The 15,993-nt window shown below is 32.5% G+C and overlaps 1 protein-coding gene across 1 annotated transcript in view; it reads left to right on the forward strand.

Annotated features, from left to right (window-relative positions):
* Positions 1-1,785: 1,785 nt before the first annotated feature.
* Positions 1,786-15,993, forward strand: part of LOC127707245 (protein kinase C-binding protein NELL2-like) — a 29,342-nt gene continuing 15,134 nt past the window's right edge. The window contains exons 1-5 of the mRNA XM_052211796.1: positions 1,786-1,813; positions 2,136-2,279; positions 3,606-3,752; positions 12,013-12,156; positions 13,604-13,747. Of these exons, the coding sequence (XP_052067756.1) occupies positions 1,786-1,813; positions 2,136-2,279; positions 3,606-3,752; positions 12,013-12,156; positions 13,604-13,747 (607 nt within the window). The remainder of the gene's footprint in view (positions 1,814-2,135; positions 2,280-3,605; positions 3,753-12,012; positions 12,157-13,603; positions 13,748-15,993) is intronic.

Consider the following 15,993-nt stretch of genomic DNA (forward strand, 5'->3'; position numbering starts at 1 on the left):
TGTGTGTAAGTGTATGGATCTCTCTGACATTGTACCACAAGGTTCCATATAACAGAGGGAAAGGCTTGCATAGAGTTTTTCGGGGTTATGGGGCCAACAGTTTAACAATTAAGGGCCAAAAAAGGGGCCAAAAACAAGCATTTTTCTAGTTTCCAGAAAATTACTTGTGTGTAAGTGTATGGATCTCTCTGACATTGTACCACAAGGTTCCATATAACAGTGGGAAGGCTGGGATAGAGTTTGGGGTTAATTTCCCCAAACTTGTAGGAAAGAGGGGCCAAAAAGGGGCCAAAAACAAGTATTTTTTCTAGTTTCCAGATAATAACTTGTGTTTAAATGTATGGATCTCTCTGAAATTGTACTACAAGGTTCCATACTACAAAGGGAAAGGCTGGGATTGAGTTTTGGGGTTATTGCTCCAAAGTGGGTTTCAAAAAGTTGGGGGGGGGGGGGGGGGGGGGGATTTTTTTTTCCAATTTTTTTAAGGGATTCATATTTTTTTTCAAAAATTTTCAAATTTAGAATTTTTAAAAAGTTTCAAGAAGATTTGTAAGATCTTTGACCACATTTATTTTGTGGCAGAAACCTATATTATGTCAAAAATTTGATCGCAATCAAAATTCAGACAGTATATCAAGGTTCATAAGTGTTTCTCGTTTTTTATATAGATTAGACCGTTGGTTTTCCTGTTTGAATGGTTTTATTAAAAATTATTCAGCCAAGTTTTAAGAATCTGAAAAGAAGAGAAAAAATATGCATATAAAACTGAATTTAGATTTTGATTCGTTTTTATTTAGGTTGTATATTTTCAAACCAGAAGAGTGCTATAATGGTGTTTATCAGGATAGTTATTATTTTATTTTCCAAAATTGATCTGGAAACTGCCTTTATTTCAGTGTATTATTTTCAATACTTTTTAGTATTTTTGTCATTATAAAAAAAATATTTTAAAATATTTAATTACAATCCAAATTCAGACCTGTATCAAGGGCGAATTTTGTGTCCATTTTTGCCCAAATGATCAGGGTGGACTTCTTCGGTCGTATCCAGCTGCCCTCACAAGCATTTTTTTTAATCATCTAGTGGCAGTGGCATAAATAAATAGAGTATTATTTGAAATGATCACATTTTATTTCTTTTTAGCGGTACATAAACATTCTTAGCATGATATTTTCTGCACTTAGGTAATTTATTTTGCAGAAACTAAAATAAGAGAATAAGAAGTGATACATGAAAAATAATTTTTATTTTTTTATTGTGTGTTATTGCAACCAAGTTGATTTCAAAATAATGAGTATAAAGGTGTCTTCTTTGAGGTCCACATTTATCGAATCTAAATAATGTGGAGTTAATTTTACATAAGAATATTAATTATATACGTGTCCGTCTGATTCTTGCATAAAATAAATTTACTGATTGATCGCTGAAATTGTCACTGTAACTCTCACATAGCTTGTTTGACGTATCTGATGTATCTGAATAAATCTGATAATCCACCAGTAACTATGTAAGAATCTTTCTTTAATGATTAAAAAAAGTAATCTTCATTTTTTTTTGAAAGAAGAACTCCTTAGTCAGTGCCTTCCACATTCCACAAAGTTGTCAATTTCATTAACACCTGTTAGCATATTTTGATGCATCCAGTAATCTGATAAAGGTTATGACCCCAAAATTCATCCGGTCATCTTCTGAGATCACCAGCAACCACATTTTGATTAAATTTTTTTATGCAATGGGTGCAGAAAGTGATAAAAAGTCAAAGAATTAGAGAAATAAATATTCACAATGATGTGGTCAGCTGGTACCTATATAGGTATGGTAGGGACAGAAGTTTATGATTGAAGATGTATAGGTAGTCTTAAATCCCAGCTTAGCACAAATGAAACAGCTGTTGATCTCTGCATCTTGGAACGCGTTTTAATGGCTGACCTGGGGGCTGTAAAATTGAAATTAAAAAAGATTTCATAAATTAAAAATTTGCTGTCATTACATAACTTATTTCTGATTCTAAAAACAATTACTGGTATATTTTCCTTCCCTTTATAGCAATAAAAAACATGGCCAAAATGACTATACAACAACCTGCATGGTTTTAAAATTAGTGATTTTTAATTTCTTGGTAATCTTAATTTCAGAGATAGATGTTGATGCTTCATGTATTAATGGTGGACCATCAGATCAATGTAAAGATGCCAAGTCAACATGTGTACTGGTAACTGGTAACTACAAATGTGCATGCAACAGTGGATATTACAACAATATGGGCACTTGTACTAACAGTATGTATCCTTAATCTTTTATGGTGTACATGTTTTCCTCTGCTAATTTTTTCGGGAACATTAATTTCCTTACTTGCCAATTTTTTATACGACCGCACAAAAATTTTGTGTTTGTATATTGGTATCACGTCATCGTCGTCAGCGTCGTCCGAAAAGACACTTAGTTTCCGGACACTAACTTTAGTTTAAGTGAATGGATCTCTATGAAATTTAAACACAACTTCACAAGATTTGAAACCACAAAAGGAAGTTTGGGATTGATTTTGGGGGTTATGGTTCCAACAGTTTAGGAACAAGGGTCCCAAAAGGGGTCAAAATAAGTATTTTTCTTGTTTCCAGACAATAACTTGTGTGTAAGCGTATGGAACTTTCTGAAATTGTACCACAAGGTTCCATTTAAAAAAAGGAAGGTTGGGATTGATTTTGGGGGTTATGGCCCAAACTGTTTAGGAATTAGGGCCAAAAATACTTTTGTATAAATTGCTTATTTCTTGACCAATTTCAATGGGGTTTCATTCTTGAATTCTTGGGGTTCTTAAATATGCTGAATCTAACCGTGTATTAAGCTTTTGGAATTCGGTCCCCGTTTTTAAATCGTCCACATGAGGTCCAAAGGGTCCAAAATTATATTTTGTTTGATTTCATCAAAAATTGAATTATTGAGGTTCTTTGATATGCCAAATCTAACCGTCTAATTTTTGGGCCCTGTTATCAAATTGGTCTACATTGAGGTCAAAAGGGTCCAAAATAAAACTTTGTTTGATTTCATCAAAAATTGAATTTTGGGATTCTTTGATATGCTGAATCAATCCATGGCCATGTATTTAGCTTTGGATATTGGTAAATTAAATTTTTTAAAGTTCATTAGACCACATTCATTCTGTGTCAGAAACCTATGCTGTGTCAACTATTTAATCACAATCCAAATTCAGAGCTGTATCAAGCTTGAATGTTGTGTCCATACTTGCCCCCAACTGTTCAGGGTTCAACCTCTGTGGTCGTATAAAGCTGCGCCCTGAGCATCTGGTTTTAAGTTAAACTTCATTTGCTATATTTTTTTTCACCTTCCTCTTGGTTATTTGATAATGACAAAAACATATAGTTTTAATAAATGAATTATTTAAACAAAAAGTTCTTCCTGTGAACTTCTGAATATAAAATAGATAAACTCATATAGACAGACAAATCATAGTATAAATGATACTTTTGTTTCATAGAATAATAACTTCAAAACATATGGACATATGTGTATATAATATCCATGAGATTGAAAACAAAATAATTCAAAAGAATTTGATATTGATTTCTTTATAATTTTAATTTCAGAGATAATTGTTGATGCTTCATGTATTAATGGTGGACCATTAGATCAATGTAAAGATGTCATGTCAACATGTAGTCAGGTTACTGGAGGTGGCTACCAATGTACATGTAATAGTGGATATTACAACAAGGATAGTGCTTGTACTAACAGTATGTATTACTCCTTAATGATATACATATTTTCTGGTGCTGGTCATTTTGCTTCAGTATTAATGTTGGGAAGAAAAATACAGTTGACTCATGTTGTCTCAAACTTAGTTGAATCGAAATTTATCACCAGTCAAAATATTTCCGTGTTCCTTTCCATGAATCAAATTAATTTATGATAATTTACGTCATTTTAAACCCCCGCTTTAAAAAAAGGGGGGGTATACTGTTTTACCTCTGTCTGTCCATCCATCCATCTGTCCGTCAGTCCGTCAGTCCGTCCGTCCCATGAATATTTTTCGTCGCATTTTCCTCAGGAACTACAATGCAAGGATTTCTGAAATTTGGTTTCAGGGTTTATATAAGTCAGCTATACCGTGTGATGCATTTTCAGATTCATCACTTGACAACTTCCTGTTTATCGAACACTTGTATCATTTTACATATGATGGCCAAGTTGAACATTTTCGTCACATCTTTCTCAGGAACTACAATACAAGGATTTCTGAAATTTGGTTTCAGGGTTAATATATGTCAACTTTACCGTGTTATGCGTTTTCAGATTCATCACTTGGCAACTTCCTGTTTATCGAACACAGTATCATTTTACACATGATAGCCAAGTAGAAATTTTCGTCACATTTTTCTCAGGAACTACAATACAAGGATTTCTGAAATTTGGTTTCGGAGTTTATATATGTCAGCTATACTATGAAATGCATTTTTAGATACATCACTCGACATCTTCCTGTTTACCGAACACTTATATATATATATAAATTTTTGCACTATTAACATTATCCACTTGCGGCAGGGGTATCCTCAGTGAGCAGTAGCTCGCAGTTACACTTGTTTTTTATGCTAAATTTCTTTTAGCTCAAACTAAAGCTTCAGTCATGTATTATAAACAATTGAATAATAGTTCCTCCTTTACTTTTTTACACCTGTCAAAAATTGCAATGGGCATTAACTGTCTTCACTACTTTAATTGACATTTAACCTATAATTAATATCACAAAAAGTTGATTTTCAGTGGCGGATCCAGAAATTTTCATACTTCCGTCAGGCTTCAGTGATTCCCTATATAACCAACAAAATTTTTCCCACAAAAGGGGGGGGGGTCTAGGCCACCTTGGCCACCCCCTAAATCCGCCTCTAAATTTGGTTAGATAACAATTTATATTATCCAAACAAATCTAGAGATAATCTGATTGATGGATTAAGCAAACTATGTGTTAAACTAAAAAAAGTGGATTTTAAGATTTTCACCTCAACAATATATACTGCAATCAGCAGAATACAAATTGCTACTTTTATCTCATGAAAATATGAGTTGCAGGCCTCTACATTATCATTTTTTCTAACTTGTCCCTTGGGACAAGTTGCAAGAAAATCAAATTGTCCGAATTCATAATTGAAAATCTTACATATTGATGATATGCAATAATAACACTTGCGCTTTGATTGTACCTAATAAAGGGAGCATTTTGTAATGTTATATGAATACCACATTAAAATTCATTTTATTATTTCAGACTGAAAGATTATTTGCAAGACTGAGTTCTCTGACTCAATGTCACTATCATGTGTCGATCATTAAATCATCATTTCTTCCCAAACCACTAGGTTTTCCTATGAACCTTTTCATTCTGTAGTAGTGGTATGGGTTAAACCAAGGATGTAAATACACCTGGCTACCTTGTATATGATTAAACCTTTTTAATTTATTGATGGTGTCAAAAAAAGCTTTTACAATTTATTTTGATTTGTATATACATTGATATATGATCATGAAGTACATAAAACATTTCACTAAAAAATCTGCCTTTTTAGATTTTATTTAATTTTTACATCTTAACTTATTATTATTATATATAGATCTTATTAAATAAAACCTCTTTTGATGTATTGTTATGCATAAAAGCAAAATCAAATGAAACGTACTTTAATTTAAAATTTTAAAGTTGTGGTAAAACTCCATATCGAGGTGCTCCTAATTCAAGGAGGCTTATACTAAGAAGAAGCATTAACATTGGTTTCTTTCTCCCTTACTTATATTCCCCTGGTCAATGGCTGCCAGAATGTTCAAATACGTTCAATCAGAGACATATTATACAAGTATTATATGTCTCTGGTTCAATCAATGAATATTATTTCATTTAGTATGACCAATAAAACAATCATTCATATTTTTGGGAATGTATAAGTCTTGAATTTGATCTATTTTACATCTGACCTCGATTTTTCACTTGTCCCATCGGACAAGTAGTACAGTCCTCGCAAGGACATACTGAGAGACATGACCGACACAGTCTTCCCCCGACATGGGGTTACCGACACAGTGGCCGACACAGTGCCCGACATGTCAGGTTAATTAATCTACCTAACACCTGCGGTGTTTGTCCTCTTCACACAACTATTCAAAGTCATAAACTACACCTGATTTTACGTATGGACAGTGATCAGTTCTTATCAGTTGTTTTACCTGTAGCTGTATCTCAATAAGATATTTATAGAAATGTATTCATGGTGTATTTTTGATTTGTATTAATTTAGTTTTTCAGGTTGAATGACAGATTTTACAATCAGTTTCTTTTTTTGTTGATTACCTTTAAAATTTCGTCATAATTATGAAAAGCCTTCGATTACGCTATTCAAAACAGACGAATTACTCTGGTGTAAAACCATGTGTCATGTGATTTAATGGGAATAATATTTAAGTAAATATTTCTTTTCGATTTTAAACTTTTCCCGATTACCTTTTTTTTTCTTTTGAATGAAGATTACGATGTTCTAAAATATAGCTGACCGATGTTTTTCATTGGTGTTTGTTGTTTTGTTTATCAATTATTATAGAGCAATGTTTGGTGCATGTCCATTTGTTTGATTTACGGTTAATCAATACGCATGTACGTAAAGGCAGCAGACGATTTGTGTACGACCACGTGTCGTGTGATTTTAAAATGGGAAGTTATTTCTTGTGTATTTATTTGCCACAAAAAAAACTAAAGTAGACAGTTCAAGTAGCATATTTGTTGATTTACAAATCGGATTATATGTGTACACCAAGTTGTTGTAAGAAGGCTACTTTTAAATGACATTTATAACCCGAAAGACGAGATCGTGTGTCTGTTTGGTTTATTATGTAATAAACCACAGGTACTCTGGTGGGCAGTTGATATAATTATTTTTATCTTTCTAGTTCATTCTTAAAATAAAAGGTATCACTAAAATCGATATTTTATTCATTACTAGAAAAAAAAAAGAAATTAACTATGACCCCCTTTATAACTATTCATGCCCGTAGATTGAAAAGTCCTTATACGGACATGGATATTAAATTGCTGATATCTTGAAAACAGATTATTATTGATACCGAAGTTAATATTATAATACAAATGTACAGGAAATCAAAATAAAAAACAAACAAATACCATTTTCGTGTTCTCATCTAACCCCATTCAAAAGAGGATCAACTTGATAAAGATAAGTGTTTTTTTTTTTTTATCAAACTTTCAAGATCATTTTTCACACTCGAAAATAAATATAAATAATATCCGGACAAATTTAATGACAGAAATATGTGATATTTAATCAAGTTGTACAATGTACATAAAATATATTTATTAAGCAGTTTTGTCAATAATCTTCTTTCTATCCTGATTACTTTCGATGAACCGGTCTTCTTAAAAGCTGATTCACTTTAGAGAGCACTCTTTCATTGAAGGCTTTATCACACATGACTTCTGGGAATACTGTAACTACGTATCTTCTGAGAAACTCCCTTTTCTGTCTGTTTAGGGGATTCTTATTTAGTTTACCTCCACCGTAAAACGTATACATCGTTCTTAGATTGACGGACGTAAATAGTTCTGGGAACAGAATTGGTATGATGTGACATGCAAAATTTCCTGGTCCTTTAGAGGAGTGGATAGCTCTTGAGAGATCGTTCTCGGAGATCAAAAATTGTTCTGGAATGTCCGAAAATAAACTGTACGGCACAGTAAGGCTTTGTCTCATCGGCGGGGTTGACATGTTAAATCCAAATGTTGGCGAAAATGTATTTCTTTGCTCAAGTGTTGTAATGTGAGACGTTGTAGGAGTTAAAGGTATATCCGGCAAACGTGATGAATGTGATGGTAACGGAGACGGTACATCACTTTCATTTTCAACAGCATCTATGAGTGACCGACGAGCTGTAGAAATTCTTTGTGTATTTTCCGACTCTTGGGGTTGAAGATGTCTAGTCACAAAAGCAAATAACTTTTCGATGGTCTCCTGCTGTTTAAGTAGCATGCGTTCTAACAGAGATGAACGAGCATTGTTAATTTCCACTTGCTTTAAAATTTCTGCCAAGTCATTGTCTGACGAAAAGGCTGGTCTTGTCTTTAGAACTGGGGATTTGTCCTTTCCATTTATACACTCCGGCTCAGGTTCGGGTGCCACTTCCTCAATTGGCGATGTTGGTGCTATAAAATGAGGAGGAAGCTCAGGGGATGGTGTCGGTGATCTAAATAAATATGGGTCGTTATTCCCATCTCCAATATCTACAAGTGATGCTTCTGGTTTCTGAAAAAAAATCAAAATATAAATATATTATATTAAAGACAACTTACAGATGCAGTAGAATGGGGTATAACTAAAAAAAATACTACTTCTAGTGTGGTGTCGAAAGTTATTTTGTGACTGTCGTGTGGCAAATATTACAAAACAGATTCTATTAAATACGTTAAAAAAAAATACTTTATATTAACTTTTTTTAAAGAATAAAAATTGTCATTTACTGAGTGTAGAATGTGAAGTGAACGTTGTTTATTTAAACCAACTAATCAATCGAACTACATGTATTCATAAACAAGTTTTATTTTCTATTTATATTTGATAACATTTGATCATATTAAATATGAAGAAGAAAAAAATAATCATATGCAAAATAAACCAGACAGATTTTAAAATAAAATATCTAAAAAAATACTTACACTCCGTTTAACATCTTTAGGTTTTGTATTCCCTTTTCTTTTTAATGGCTTTGTCAAAGCAATGGGACTTGGTAAAGTAGCATCACTGACTGGATTTGAAGGTGGTGTCTCAACTGATTCTGTAGATACGTTTGGCGAGTCCGTTGTTTGCTCTAACTTCTTTTTGCATTCTTGCTCTTTTCTCCTCATGTCAAGCCATTCACCACTTTCTAAAACTGTTGCCTCATCTTTGTCTCCATCTTTGTCACCCCAATGAACAAGATATTTCTCACCAATGCTAATACGTCCATCTATGATAATTTTGAATCTTGGACATACATAAAATCTCAAATTTGCATTTTCATCATCAAACTCGACCAGGAAATGACTTGCTTCTCGAGTCTGAAGTCTTGAAGACATTTTTCTTAACTGGCGATGTTGTGTGATGATACAAGTTTTTTTAATGCGTATATTTTGACACAAACAATTGTCATGGGAATAACTAAAATATTGAATTGACACTTCCGTATAATTGTTTTTTTATAGAAATAATAAAATTGAATGACATAATTGTGTGATAATTATTGTCAGCGTGATTTTTAGGGTACCGGAAATGTATCATCTGACAGGAGACATTTAACAAACTTCGAGTGTGCCATCTTCGATGTGAGAACAACTAGATTAAGAATACACATAAAAAAAATCATCATTTATTTATTAGTGTACACATTTGAAGTTTGTTAAATGTCTCCTGTCAGATGATACATTTCCGGTACCCTAAAAATCATGCTGACAATAATTATCACACAATTATGTCATTCAATTTTATTATTTCTATAAAAAACAATAAATTTTTTCTAAAAATTAAATCATTCCCAAAAAGCCGAAATTCAAACTAACACATCATGACAATATGAAAATTTATACTCTGTACCAACAAGGATGGCCCGTGCATGCCATATTACGAAAGTTGTCCGCTGATGGTATAGATATTTCTTGGTGAGCTGTTAAAAATGTGATTATTAAGTACCAACATGGTCGTGCTGGATATGAACATTTGTCAAGAAAGAAAATCCCGACATTCAAAAGTATTGCAGATGCAGATATTGATTTTGTTAAATCTACACTTGATGAAAATCCAACTCAAACATGCAGTGACATTATGCGTCGTTTATCAGACAAGGGCACAATTACAAGTAAATCTACTGTTCGAAAAATGATAGATTCAGCCGGATACACTGCATCAACACCTCGTTATGGACAAATGATTCGTGAAGCAAATAAATTAAAGAGAGTTGAGTTTTGTAAGCAACTTATAGCAGTCAATGAACAATTTGACGATATCATATTCACAGATGAGGCAATCGTTCAACTTCACGATAACAAAGTTGCTATATATACAGAAGAAAGGATTGCGTTGCTCCTGTACTGCCAAGCCAAAGCATCCACTGAAAGTCCACGTTTGGGGAGGCATTAGCCGACGTGGTACCACTCAAATTTTGATCTTTGAAGGTATTCTAAAATCTGATTTCTTTGTGAATACTATACTACGACTTGGACTTTTGCCATTTATTAGACAAACTTATCCAGATCAGCACAGATTTCAACAAGACAATGACCCAAAACATCGTTCTAATCTTAGTAAGAGGTTTATGCAGGAAAACCAAATTAACTGGTGGGATATTTGGCCTTCTGAAAGCCCAGACTTTAATCCAATTGAAATGGTTTGGAGTATGATGAAGCAGCGGTTAAATAAGAAAAAACTTTCAATTAAAAATGATCTAACCAGTGGAATTAAGGATTTTTGGAAAAATGACTTAACTGTTGAACGATGCAACACTTTAATTGACCACAATTTCAAGGTATTACCAGTGGCTGTGTTTATTGGTAGACGAGAGAGATCAAGGTCGAGGTCATTAAGTTATTTTAATGATCAGTTTGATTTAGAAGTGGTGAAAGAGAGACTTGCAGCAGTGAAATACTGATTTAACAGAAAAACAGAGTCATAAATAAACAGTCCTTTTAAGGACTACCAAATTATTCAAAAAGAGTCTAAAATGTTGTAAGTTGTATGATGAGTGCACGTGTCTTCAGATACATATTACTGTAATTATATATAATTCTTTAAGTCATTCTTCTCTATTCCATAACTTTAATTTGTCTTAATCTTTATAATTGAACACCTTAAAATATTTTTTTGGCCCATGTTTCAATATTCTTAATTTCCCCATCTAAACCTATATTTTAGTTCACCAATATTCTCTATTCTTTTTTTTTGCTAGAACGATTTTCTCACTCTATACATCATTTTTTTTTGCCTATTATTCTATATTCTGAATATGATATAATTTAATGTGAGCACCCTTATTCTGTAAAACAATATTAGGTAAAAAAACAAATAAACAAAATAGAAATAAAAAGAAATAAAATGAATAAAATTAAACTAAAAAAGCATATATCATGTTAAAAAGCTCAGTTTCTTTATTGAAATAATTGAATCATTTATTTTCTTCTTCCCCTTTGGATAATATTTTTTAGTGCCTGTAAAAGAAGCAAAATTTGAAATTATTAGCTGATAACATATTTGTAAACAAGGTTTTATAGTTATCATGGTTATGTAATCTAACAGTTTATCATTCATGCTCCTTGATTCAGGTAACCTTAATTACTGAACAGCATGAGATCACATCTGGTTTTTGTGTCTGTCATGTCAGAAACAATGTCTCTCAAAGTTATCAATCTCAGTATGTCCTTAAGAGTACTGTATGGTGAATCTACTTGCCCGATGCCTGTGTCCACTTGTCCCGGACAATCGGACAAACGGTAATGTCGAGCCCTGAGTTGTCTCTCCTTGATTGACTTTTGAGTTGAACAGTTTGCTTAAATTTTTGTCACTGTCCTTTTAGTTGACAGATATTGAGAGTTTACTCCACATCAAAATATATAAACATTCTCCAAAAGTTCAGCTTGGAGGTTGTTTGGGTATATATATTGATGCAAGTTTACATGTTTACAATCCACATGAATTAAAGATTTTAAGTGAACCCTTCTTTTTAAATAGTATATATTTAACCGATACAGTTTTGATAAATGAATTATTTAAACAAAAAGTTCTTCCTGTGAACTTCTGAATATAAAATAGATAAACTCATATAGACAGACAAATCATAGTATAAATGATACTTTTGTTTCATAGAATAATAACTTCAAAACATATGGACATATTTGTATATAATATCCATGAGATTGAAAACAAAATAATTCAAAAGAATTTGATATTGATTTCTTTATAATTTTAATTTCAGAGATAATTGTTGATGCTTCATGTATTAATGGTGGACCATCAGATCAATGTAAAGATTCCAAGTCAACATGTAGTCAGGTTACTGGTAACTACAAATGTACATGTAACAGTGGATATTACAACAATGGTGGAACTTGTACTATCAGTATGTATTTTTAATCTTTTACATCAACTTGAAACCCATGACAGGTATCATTCAGTATTAAAGTATTCTTATTTACTTCAGTGAATTAGTAATGTCCTTTATAGTAGAACACATAAGAATATATCATGATGTTGATAAGGTGAAACCTTGAAGGTTCATTATAGGTTTAAACAATTTTTTTAGATGTTGATATGTGAATTGGGCTGATTAACTCACACATTGAATGTTATGTTAATTTTGAATGTTTGAGTCAGCGTCAGGTGTACATGTATTTCTTGTTTGTTTTATATGACCTTGACCTCATTTTCATGGATCCTGTTAAGTTTATGTGATAATTGTAGTAAAGCTTTATATTTAGGACTATCAACATAATATCAATGATTTGTAAAGAAGGGGAGACATTTTAGCGTGTGCACTCTTGTTGGTTATTATAGTGAATATTTTTATTAACAAAGAATAATGAATTATAAACAGATTTTTTTTTAAGCAAAGTAAGATCTACAAATAAGTGTTATATGACCAAAAATGTCAATTGACCCCTTAAGGAGTTATTGCCCTTGAAGGAAAATTTTACACAATATGTTTTTCATGTTTTTTAACTTTTAAAAATCTTCTCCTTTGAAACTGCTGGATCAAGTTGAGTCCAACTTAGGCTAAATGAGTTTCAGAGTATCTTGTATTAGTTTTATATTTTATTTCCTTGTACGTCAAGAAACATAACCACTATGGCTAAACTTGAAAATAGAGGTAAAATGCATTTTTCTGCTTTTGGAGAAAATAGGACAGATACAAAGAAAATTTTTAAATGGCATTAGTAAGCCACTGCTCAGTATAATATATATTATAAAGCAAAAATAATCATTGATAAAAGATTTAAGCCAAAACTGCAGGTTAGCGATTCAGGCTCTTGAGAGCCTCTTGTACTTTTACCCCTCAATAGTTTAGGGTAAGGGTTAGGGTTACGGAAAAAGATTTAAAAAAAAAATAAAAATAGAAAGAAAGGCTAAAAAGTTCATCGGCAGTGAATAAAAAATAAAAGAAAAGACAAACCAGGAGATATATACAATTGATGACAAAAAATTTAGTTTTTATTAACCCCTGCCACATGCCGTTTATATATTGCTAGGGACACTGTCTTTCTTTCAGTACCAAAGAGGTTAATGAATGTAACTCAAAAGACAGTTTTCCCAGATGTGTTTGCACTTGGTAGAATTTATACTCTTGACTATATTCTCTACTGACTCATTTAAATTTCTGTAGTTTTTGAAGATTTCTTGGACTGTTAACATTGTTGGCCATATATTACCAATATGTGAATGATATGAAATTAAATAATATCAGGAAATGAAGTTGGTCAAACGAACTTACACCCAGCAGTTTTTACATACAATTCCATTGATTTCTTCATGTTGATGAATTGCCTTTAAGTTCATTTTATATTTGACAGAGGGAGACAATAATGGAGCATGTACGAATGGAATAGATGACAGCTGTTTGTATTCAGATTTGGTTTGTCAGTCTAACAACATATGTACCTGTGCTGATGTAGCAACATATTACTGGGATCCTGACAACAAAAGCTGTAAATCAAGTAATTTAAAATTTCTTTGTTGATTTTTTATGGGACAAGAAGGTAATAAGCATGGGAAAACCAACTGTGGAAATAATTGGTAATTTATTCTGATCATGATCAAAGCATTTATAAAAATAAAGCATTAGAACATAGGGGTAAAATACAAGTTTTGTCTATTATCTCAATATTGGTTTGAAAGGAACAGAAATATTCACAATGTTGGGAGCTACCTACAAATATTTCAAAACTGTCAGACAGCTCCTAATAGGAGTTATTATATGAGAAACTTTAAATAGCAAAATTGATTGATCAGCAAGACAACAAAATTGTCATTTGACTCAACTTATAAGTTTAAACATTCCTTTGGTATGTTCTCCCGCTCTAATATGATGAGTTTATTTATAGGAGTTATTGCCCTTTAAGGATGATTGTTATCCCAATTTTCCATACGATGCCAAATGTCAATGTTTTCTTTTATTAACTGTGGGTAGAGAAAGGCAGATGACGATGGTGATAAGAAAAATTCAAGGCCAAATAAGTCATCTAAAACGGATAGTTGTATTGAAATTGTAGAAATTGAAAAAAAAAAGCAACAAAACAAAGGAAAAGGCACGCAAGCAAAGATAAATATGAAGAGAACTTTAAATGGCTAATCGTCACAGAGGAAGGATACTACTGTTCTGTGTGCCAAAAAATACAGCACTAAAGCAGTTTATGTGACTACATCTATTTATTTTTGTTCAATTCCATTATGTGAATACAATACGTTTCCTTCTTTTTGTAACCCCCACCCACAGTAAAAAAAAAACCCACCTGGTTGCAAGTGATTTTTTCAAAACACCCACCTTACCTTAGTGAAAAAAGGAGAACACTGATAGGCTCACACTAAGGTATGAACTATGCCTCCTTTTTTGTCTCGTTTGACAGAGTGAAAAAGCGAGACATAGGTATGCTGTTTCGGACGACGGCGGCAGCGGCGTCAACAATGTATTAGTTTGTGATTAGGTCTAGTTTGTGGGGAACCACTAGTGGTAAGTCAAAGATATTTGGTATGCAGTTGTATTAGTATTGGCACTTCTCATTACCATGGAGATTATTTGGCCCTGCCCCCTCAGTTATGGTCTATTGACTTTGAAAATTTTGCTAAGTTTTCATGTATTAGTTTGTGATTTAGTCAGTTTATGGGGAACCACTAGTGGTAAGTTAATTATAATTGGTATGCAGTTGTATAAGCATTGGCATATCTCATCTCCATAGAGATTATTTGTCCCCGCCCCTCAGTCATGGTCTATTGACTTTGAAATTTTTGCTTAGTTTTCATGTATTAGTTTGTGATTAGGTCAGTTAATGGGTAACCACTAGTAGTAAGTTAATGATAATTGGTATGCAGTTGTATAAGCATTGGCATATCTCATTTTCACAGAGATTATTTGGCCCCGCCCCCTCAGTCATGGTCTATTGACTTTGAAACTTTTGCTTAGTTTTCATGTTTTAGTTTGTGATTAGGTCGGTTTATGGGGAACCACTAGTGGTACATGTAGGTCAATGATATTTGGTGTGCAGTTGTATTAGCATGGGTACATGTCATTACCATTGAGATTATTTGACCCCACCTCCTCAGTTATGGTTTATTGACTTTGAAATTTTGCTTAGTTTACATGTATAAGATTGTGTTTAGGTTTGTTTAAAAGGGAACTACTTATATATGATAGGTCAATGGTATTTGGTATGCGTTGTATTAGCATTGACACATCTCATTTCCATGGAGATTGTTTAGCCATGTATCTTCAGTCATGGTTCATTGACTTTGAATATTTGCAAATCTCACATGTTAAAGTGTTGCTATTTTAATTTCAACATTTGCATTATCGAAATTACCAAAAAGCGAGACATATCTCTGTGATAACAGTTTATTTCGTAGCATGGTTAAAAAACATTATTTGAAAAATCAGAGAAAACATCATTGGCATACTTACGCTTTATTGACAATGTATTGGAATTTGGGTTAAATGGGTAAGACACACTTCAACATTTTCAATGAACAGCGAATTCATAACTACAGCACTTCTGAAAAAAGTTTTTAACACTAAAAATTACAATAACTGTTACAGCTTACTTACAGGGTACAAATTATTTTGCATTTGATGTGACATATTCATCTACATAGAGGAGACTGGCGATACTCTATATCCAAGTCTACCATATTATCGGCTTGGCAAATATATTTTATCATCCTTATTAACCATATGCATCTGACGACTGTA

This window comes from Mytilus californianus, unplaced genomic scaffold (genome assembly GCF_021869535.1).
Source record: "Mytilus californianus isolate M0D057914Y unplaced genomic scaffold, xbMytCali1.0.p SCAF_60, whole genome shotgun sequence".
Taxonomy (NCBI): domain Eukaryota; kingdom Metazoa; phylum Mollusca; class Bivalvia; order Mytilida; family Mytilidae; genus Mytilus; species Mytilus californianus.